Source organism: Plutella xylostella, chromosome 24 (genome assembly GCF_932276165.1).
Source record: "Plutella xylostella chromosome 24, ilPluXylo3.1, whole genome shotgun sequence".
Classification (NCBI taxonomy): domain Eukaryota; kingdom Metazoa; phylum Arthropoda; class Insecta; order Lepidoptera; family Plutellidae; genus Plutella; species Plutella xylostella.
In genome coordinates this window covers 4,036,961-4,046,148 of record NC_064004.1, presented here as the reverse complement: position 1 = coordinate 4,046,148, position 9,188 = coordinate 4,036,961, and the positions used below count along the sequence as shown (strand labels likewise).

At 37.2% G+C, this 9,188-nt stretch overlaps 1 protein-coding gene across 2 annotated transcripts; it reads left to right on the top strand.

Moving 5' to 3' along the window:
• LOC105392623 lies at window positions 1–8,355 on the top strand. 2 transcript variants are annotated; one of them, XM_038110727.2, is made up of 6 exons: window positions 1–129; window positions 1,283–1,819; window positions 2,483–2,618; window positions 3,389–3,519; window positions 3,948–4,134; window positions 5,459–8,355. In XM_038110727.2, the coding sequence occupies exons 2-6, from the start codon at window positions 1,283–1,285 to the stop codon at window positions 5,635–5,637; spliced, it is 1,170 nt and encodes a 389-aa protein (XP_037966655.2). In that variant the 5' UTR covers window positions 1–129; the 3' UTR covers window positions 5,638–8,355. The 2 variants fall into 2 exon arrangements, with proteins under 2 accessions (XP_037966655.2, XP_037966656.2); XM_038110728.2 differs by having other exon boundaries at window positions 29–396.
• Window positions 8,356–9,188: the final 833 nt, after the last annotated feature.

Sequence of the window (9,188 nt, the reverse complement as noted above, 5' to 3'; positions counted from 1 at the left end):
CAGAACGTGTCGCTAGTTTAGAAAAAAAACTTGATATTCCATCTTGTTTATTACCCGAAAATATAACCTTTTATTATTTTAAAATCGTTTGTATTTTCTTTAAAATCAATTAAATGAACAATTTACAAAGTAAGTTGAACCATGTATATAATAAATCTCTTATATCCAGTGTGAATAGCAGTGAATCGTGGTATTTTTATTCATAATCTGCCAACTAGTAGTATTTAATTAGTGAATTCACTACGCGTTTGGTACTCATTTTTATAGTTAGTGGCATGTGCAGTTATTTTCTGAGATTTTAAGATTATTATACAATCGCCGGACTTCCTGGTGAGCTTGAAACGGAATCTTTGGATATAACTGATGTTTGTTTGCTGGCGTAATAATTAAACAATCGTAAGTCATTGTTTGGTGGCATTTTGCGTTCGACTTTTACTCTTTTGTTGCAAGTAATTTGTATTACTTTACACTCCTATGTTGGACTATTCGATAACTGTTTCAGTAATCCGAAACATCTAGATACAATTTATCCATAATACTATTCCCTAGGCTATAGAAATTTAACGTATTAACTTATTTTGCTGCCTATTCTTTCAGTATCAACTATTCAACTATGTAGGTAGATAACGGTTTTTGTGAAATAACACCTACATGACAAAAATATAAATAAATATCAGTACTTTTCCTATGTAATGCCTAACAAAGTTTATTTTCTTTCTCCCTGTAGTCAAAGACAAATTTACTAACCTGATCATTGTATTTATAGTTGCTTTAGTATCAAATAAATACAAAATAAACCTTATTATTATGTTATTTAATACCCAATCTAGCTGTTAAATACATTTACACTGCTCCAATTATCTATCCTTATATATCCTAAACATGTAAAAATGCATCTTAAAAGGATCACTATGATTAATGTTGGTAAAAGTCCAGTCCTATAGGCTTCATTTCCGAATGTCAGTCAAATAACTTGAAACAGAACAATTATTGTCCTGAGCAACTGATATTATAAATGTTAGTTTTTTAGGATTATTTTGGTTTAATTAATTAAACGAAATAGTGGTGAGAATGCCAGGATAAATATTACATGCACACACAAAAAAACATACAATAATACTAGTAAATTAGATTTTCTGTATTCTCAAAATATTGTAGATTTATTTAAGCAGATACATAATAATCGGTATTGTTTTGTAGTTTTTAGAGGACCTCTACTACGCTATGTCAATAACCTCTACCACTTTACAATTTAATAAACTCTATTTTATCACTCTTTCAGATGTTTTGTGTACAAGAATCAGACTCAGGGCTGAATGACACATTCTCTAATGACAAGGACCCGTTGGACTCGGCCAGCCAACAGTCCGATAGCGATGACGAACACGAACCCACCGCCAAGCGCCCCAAGATGGCATTCAACTCAGGCATCAACCTACAAGTATACAAGATACCAGCATTCAACATCCCAAAGTCACTGTCAATATTCCCTTCACCACCGACGTCAACGCTGCCAATGTTTGTCAACAATCCCTTAAATTTAGCCAATCCATTAACCATCACTGCAAACGGCAATGGTAATTACAATCCATTGAAACGGTACTCGTTACCAGCAAAGCTGCCAATGACACCATTCAAGGGTGGTCGCACATCGCCACAGAAAGCTGTGTTCGACTCCGGAGGTGGTATTGTGCGGTATAAGAAAAACGGAGAAGTAGCTAAGAAGAGAGGGCCACCGAAAGGATACAAACGGAAGCCTAAGCAAGAGGGTGCTATGATAAATGTATCTGGTATGGCACCGTTAGCTACTTTAACTCCGGTAAGTTGCAAAAACCAATCCTATATTATGTTCTTTTTGGAGGTCCTTGCATGTGGAACCTTTGTTTGTCTAAACTAGCTGCCTAATGTACATTTGCCTGAAGAAACTTTAAACTCAGGTTAACAATACAGGGTCCATACAAAGTCGAGTCACGAAACAAAGATGTTAATTGAAACTATCTGTGACCCTTAATTATCTTTTTTTATTAAATAAATACCAAATCATGACATAATAATTTCAAGCATCTTCAGTTTTCTTGCCATGCAGCAGTGGGCCACACTACTAATTGTCATCAATTTACACCTACGATTAATGTCCATTACCACGGTAATTCTTGGCATATTGGTAATGTGGATCACTCATTAGAATTCGTCAAGTGACATACCTAAAACATGCACCCAGTAGTCAACTTGTATTTGTTTACTTAAGCCTACCTGAAGGGCTAGCACAGGGCGCATTTAAGACGTGACAAAAGTTGTCCGTTGCGCTCGCTCTTGAGGCTGCGCGAAGTACGATGCAAAACTTTTGTCACATCTTAATTGCGCCTCGTGCTAGCCCTTCTGTAGTAGCTTACGAAACAATTATAACTAGGTACTAGATAACATGCAAAATATAACAAACAACTTCCACAAACCGCACTATACAACAACCATCTCCCACCAGGCACAGAACATGATCCTGACGGGTCTGCTGGCCAGCGCCAACGCGCCGCCCGCGACCAACGGCGCCACCCAAGAGCAGGTGACGCCGAAGCGGCCGCCGCAACTCACCATCGTGCCGCAGATTAAAGTGCCTCCTGGTATGTGATAGAGTTCTTGTTAACTGTGTTATCTATAAATTAGAAGGTTTAACTATGTACTTAGTTTCCTATGTAAACACAACACAGCGTTATCTATAAACCCATTATTAAGTTCCTATAAATCCTGCTAGATGGCGCAGTGTCGGGGGTGGTGGTAGCAACAATAAACTAGTATCCAGTATCATCAACACGCGGTTTCCTTCACTATCCACGAGTCATCCCCTACATTCTGTAACAGCCCGTTCACACTAGTCGTAAGTCGCATATGACTAAAAGTCGAATGCTCTGTCTGGTCAGTGGTCACCATACACTTTGTATGGAGCTGTTCACATTAGATGAGACGCGATTTTTGATATAAACCAGAGCGTTCCACTTTTAGTCATATGCGACTTACGCTTAGTGTGAACGGGCTGTAAGGGCACCAACACATTTACACGATGCGACGTCGCGTTGCAAAACGTTTCCTTCTCACTCGCACGTTCAATAGAAGCAGGACGAAAGCAAAACTTAGTATCATCGTCAGTCAGTAATCACTAATCATCCTCTGCTAGACTTCTCCCCGCACTGGAACATTCTGACCTATTCATGTAATATAAAAAATTGTAAAGAGTATAGTAATAATTTTAATCTAAATATTATACATTCATGTAAGTAATAATGAGTCACTCCTGAGCTGGAATATCAGCCTTTTAAGGCATTTAAGACGTTAACTTTAGGGACACCCTATATTTGGGCAACAAATCTATTCATGTTGTATTCCTATCTCCCAGGCGTGGAGCTGGTGGAGATGGAGCTGGACCCCGCGGACTGGTTCCCCGAGGAGCCGTACAAGATGTCCTTCAGCCGCAAGAAGAACCCCAAGTGGAAGAGCTTCCCGTTCCGCTGCGAACACTGCTTTAAGGTAGGTATATATGTTGTGTTATCTCCCCGGTGTGGAGGTAGTGGAGATGGAGATAACTTGTCATCCAGGCACTATCGGCTTCCTTTAGGCTCCATCAACCAGGCAGGATAGTGTTGCCAATATAGCCATTTCTTTTATTTCCTGTCAAAGCTAAGACGTTCGAATAGCGTAGTGGTCCTGACTGCCGAAGGTCCCGGGTTCGATTCCCGGCTGGGGCAGATATTTGTTTAAAGACAGATATTTTGTACTCGGGTCTTGGGTGTTGATATTTATATTTAATATGTATCTATCTATCTATGTACTTGTGTAGATATATCAGGTGTCCGATACCCATAACACAGGTTCTGCCTAGCTTGGGGTCGGATGGCCGTGTGTGAGTTGTCCCCACATATTTATTTATACTAAACTACCTTCTTCTCCCCCCACAGGGCTACCGCGTAGTTTCCACCCTCCTCCAACACGCGGCGGAGCGCCACGGCGCGGTCCCCCGAGCCCTCGCCATCCCCTGCCCCTGCTGCCCGCACGTGTCCACGCGCCGCAACCGACACAAGCGCCATCTGGAGACGCACGCGGGGAAGCGGCACCGGATATTCTGCCAGTACTGTTTGCCTCCACGTAAGTTTCTATACATTCATAGATTTTTGAAAGCTTTATATAGGGAAATTTGGGATGAAATGTAGATTAGCGCAAACGCCATAGTCTAGTCGACATCCATGCTAAATTTCATCAAAATGGGTCCAGTATTTTAGGAGTTTTGAGATGTCAAAGTTTTCTACAATTACCGCCATCTATCGGAAGTTTCTGGTAACTTCTCGCAAGAGTTGTCATGTAGCGCGGATAGGTGTCGCTAGCAGCCGCCCCCTGCCCCTGCTGCCCGCACGTGTCCACGCGCCGCAACCGACACAAGCGCCATCTGGAGACGCACGCGGGGAAGTGGCATCGGATATTCTGCCAGTCCTGTTTGCCGCCGCGTAAGTTTCTATACATTTATAGCTTTTAGAAGGCTTTATAGAGGGAAATTTGGGATGAAATGTAGGTTAACGAAAACGCCATGGTCTAATCTATATGTATGCTAAATTTCGTCAAAATCGGTCCAGTAGTTCAAAAGTTATGAGATGACAAACTTTTCTGCAATCACCGCCATCTATCGGAAGTTTCTGGTAACTTCTCGCATGACTTGTCATGTAGCGTGGATAGGTGTCGCTAGTAGCCATCCCCTGCCCCTGCTGCCCGCACGTGTCCACGCGCCGCAACCGACACAAGCGCCATCTGGAGACGCACGCGGGGAAGCGGCATCGGATATTCTGCCAGTACTGTTTGCCTCCACTTAAGTGTCACATTTTTGTCTTTTACAAAGTTTTAAAGAGGAAAATTTGGGTTACAATGTAGGTAAGTGCAAGCGCCATAGTCTAATTGACCTCCACGCAAAATTTCGTCAAAATCGGTCCAGTAGTTTAAGAGTTACGGGATGTCAAAGTTTTCCGCAATTACCGCCATCTGTCGGAAGTTTCTAGTACTTCGAGTGTAAGTTGTCATGTAGCGTGGATAGGTGTCGCTAGTAGCCATCCTCTGCCGGATATTCTGCCAGTACTGTTTGCCGCCGCGTAAGTTACCATTTGAATAGATTAGCGCAAGCGCCATAGTCTAATCGACATCCACGCCAAATTTCGTCAAAATCGGTCTAAAGGTTTGGGTAGTAGCTGACGTCACACATTATCCTTTATAGGCACTGTGAAAGGCTTGGCCAATAACCGTGCGCTGGACGTATACATAAGGAACAGGTAACGTCACTTGAGGAGGCTCGTATAGCAGTTTGGGACAGTACTGACAGTGGACTAAACTTTCTGCCAGCTCTGGCATCTGTTACCAATTCTGGCATCTGACACCAGTTTCTCATAGCACTATCTTATGTTAAAACAATGTTTTTTCTTCTCCCCAGCTGACCCCAACGAGCCGTACGTGAAGGAATCCGAAAAGTATCCCTTTGACAAGTTCCCCCAGTATTGGTATGCCTCAGAAGAATCACTGCGGCTGCATAAGAAGAGAAAACACCCCTACGCCGCCATGTTTAACTACAACTGGCAATGCACTTGGGGCGACTTGGCGCCAAACAGCTAAGACTTCCTTATTTTAAGGGTAATTTTTCCAGCTGGCAACACTGTCAAGTTTTTTAGGTTGGCTGAAAGCAGGGTGAATCTTTGCACGCTGTGAAAAAAGTAAGAATTTTGCCGCGCTGTCATAAAGTTTTTAATGAATGGTTTTTTTAAAAGCGAGTGTTTTTATACCTACAATTTTTTCAGAATCTTTTAATGTGTGTAGTACAGTATAATTATTACTATAAACAAGCGTAAATGACGTAGCTATCCCTGAAATATAATATTTTATAGGAATTGTAATGGTTAGAGCATTGTATTAACATAGAGCACCAATAAATATGTGCCTTTCGCGTAAGGAATTAGCCTTTTTAGATATTACCCAGTCATAGAATGATGTAAAATGTGATTTACCTTTAACTATACCTTTTTCATGAATCATGAGCGTTGTTTATACCTCGTTCAAGAAATATTTCGTAACCTCAGAATAAAAGAGGCACATCTCAAAATTTCATGAAATTGAGTTACAAAAAAGAATAGTAATTTAAAGAATAGTATCATCTGATGATATGTTGCTCCTAGACGCTTCTTTCATACCCCCAATTCTATGAAGCATAGATATTAGACGATAAATGAAAATGACAATTTAATTTAATAATAATTTCTTGAACGGAGTATAAACAAATGAAGTGATATGTAAAAGGAAAAAAAAAGTATGTATGGAAAAAATAATATACATTCCTGGTTAGTAAATATTTTTGTAACTACGCTTTTTTAGATTGTGTAACTCTTGTACATAAAAAAATACATAAACTCTAGCTCTTGGAAAAACTTCGTGAGATTGATCAGTGTTCGACATTTCACAAAAAAACATAAAGCAAGAAAATATAAATATACAAATTGATGACCACGTATAGGCAAACGTATTGCCCTGCAATCTATTGGACCGACAACCGTCGATAAGTAGCCGTCGCTCCATCATTGAAAAATATTGAACCTAAAATGAAAATGCCCCAAGGGAAATGTGGTAGTGATCTATAATTTCATACAGACAAGTTTTTCTTACGATTCTGAAGTACTTCCGTTAAATTAATCTTATAAAGCCGAATCACGCTTAATACTAACATGACAATTAAATGCAGTATCTCTATCTTATGAACAAACGCAATAATAAATAAAAATACAGTTTAATATTTTAAGTCGCACCCTTTTAACGTGACTCCAAAACTTAGAAATTGTTTTTTATTTTCGATTAAAACCAATTGTTACTTTATTTTGAATAATCTAAAATTCGTTCTTAAAGTTCGCAGTACATACTAGCATAAAATTAAAATATGAATACATAAGAACTTAGGCACTCCAAAAATATGGGATGTCATTGACTTTTGTGTTTCCTACCTCTTAGAAATTGGCCATGGTGGACCAATATATAGCTATTGATGTAAATTATAATTTAAATTTAACCCATTTTTAGTATAATAATCGTACAAATCTGAACCTAATGTATACCCACACCCTAGTATTTAGATATTTTAAATTGCATTTAGTAATTTTTTTTAAGTATTTTAGCTCCCTAGTTTTAGTAGTGAATCCGATACGGTTTAGCAGTATTATTTTTTCATGATTGTTTTAACTAGGTACTCATATACACATAACCCACAGTTAATAACTCTTAGATACCAAACGCAATATTTTTCGTTTCATAAGTTAGGAACTTTTTTTAAAATTTGGTCTAAGATGCTTTAGAATCATTTCAGTTTTGGACATATTGATATTTACCATCTATATTCGAACTAATTTTTGATTTATTAACCAAGTAATAGTGGTAAGACGCGATATCGCAATTATTTTATTAACTACACATTTTTTATCTTTGAAAATACTCCTTCACGCATAATATTATGTTGGTTTTAAATAAAATATTTTATCTGACGATGCAATGTTTAGATAACAGAAATCGCAATTTTCGCAATACTAAGAAATAAACTAAAACTCATAATTTTTAAATATTTTTCCGATCGTAATTTCATCACAAAATTGTAAATAGATATTATAATTTGTAAGATTATTTTTAGACAGCTTTTTACAACATATGACACCAAGTATTATAGAATCATGAGATTTCGTTTTAGTTCTCTTACCTAAAAGACTGATGTTTTTTTTTCGGGTATTGATACACTTTTTTATTTATGTCATTGATTTTGTGTATCGCTCTACACAGCCTGTGAGATTAAAAATATGATTCGTCTTTTGATAAAACATGTCTACTTCTGTAAATTAAATTGTTATCATAACGCAATAATAAAAATGGTAAGGTTTAAATGTGCATTAATGTAATTTAAACTGTAATGTAAATGGCTAATTAGTACTACAGACTATAAAGTAATACCAACACAAACATTATAACGACAAAGTATTATTTGTTGCTACTGATTTACTGGATATAAATATTTAGTAATAACACATTCTGCACCTTTCTTGCTTAATTTCATAAACAAATGTGCCATCAGTGATGGATTCTCTTATGTAAAAACCCTCTGGTATGTAAAATATTTATATTAGCATTAAGGTAACGGTAGAGCAGCTGCACACCATCTGAGAATATAATTTTGAAATGTCTTTCATTTTTGACTAACTTAGCACTGGTACTTAGTGGCGCCAGCTAACAGAAACTATCATCAAACATAGAAGATTCTCATTTTTCGAGCAGTTAAAAGTAGTTGTGTGTACCGCTAGGTGGCGACTCTGTTACTTTTAAATTCTTAGACGGTGTAAAAAACTTGCACTATGCATGCTGAACAACTGAAGTGCCGTGTCAGACACAGAGATCAAAGTATATAAATACGGTTTTGGCTGGACATCTTTTGAAACTTATCTTTTGTAGGTCAGCCCTCTTATTTATATAAAAAGTTATTCCTTTAGTTATGTACCTAATAGGTTTATTATTTAACTCGTATAATGATCGGAATTGTTAAATTATCGTAATGAATTTAACTTTTGTATAAATTAGGGGGTAGAATGTAAGCTTAGTGCATGCGACCAAATAGATGCAAGTAAGAACAATTTGATCTTATGAAAGTAATTTGTAAAGAAATAAATGAACATAAAGTTTTGTACAACAATGTATTATCATTTACTACCTACCTGCTTATAGTAAGCGTCCGCTTATTTGTATCGTACGTATAGAACCAAATGGATTGTCATAAAATGTGTCCGTTGCGTATGATACCAAAAGGTGGAATGCTTACCTTTAAGCCCCATTTCAGTAGTTAGTACAGAGCATATATAATTATTTGTATGGGTTTGGGTTTCACACGAATTTTTCAGTAAAGATTTATGCTTAGGTAAAAAAGAACGCGAATGTCAAAACGATTTTATTTAAGTACATCTTATTAAAATTAAGGTCTTAACATTACAATTAAATACAATAGTTTATTGTTATTTTTTATATATCTGAAATGTATTTTTTAATAATTCATTTTACACGCCTCTATAGTTAACTACGAATACTTATTCGACATTATTCATATTATAATCCATCCCAGTCTGCCACTAATTTCTTCCCCGATAATGAAA

Excerpts from the sequence above, each read along its gene's own strand:
- LOC105392623 (XM_038110727.2), top strand. The coding sequence starts at position 1,283 with ATGTTTTGTGTACAAGAATCAGACTCAGGGCTGAATGACACATTCTCT. Across the intron at positions 2,619-3,388 it reads GCAGATTAAAGTGCCTCCTG|GCGTGGAGCTGGTGGAGATG; the intron begins GTATGTGATAGA and ends CCTATCTCCCAG. Across the intron at positions 4,135-5,458 it reads CCAGTACTGTTTGCCTCCAC|CTGACCCCAACGAGCCGTAC; the intron begins GTAAGTTTCTAT and ends TCTTCTCCCCAG.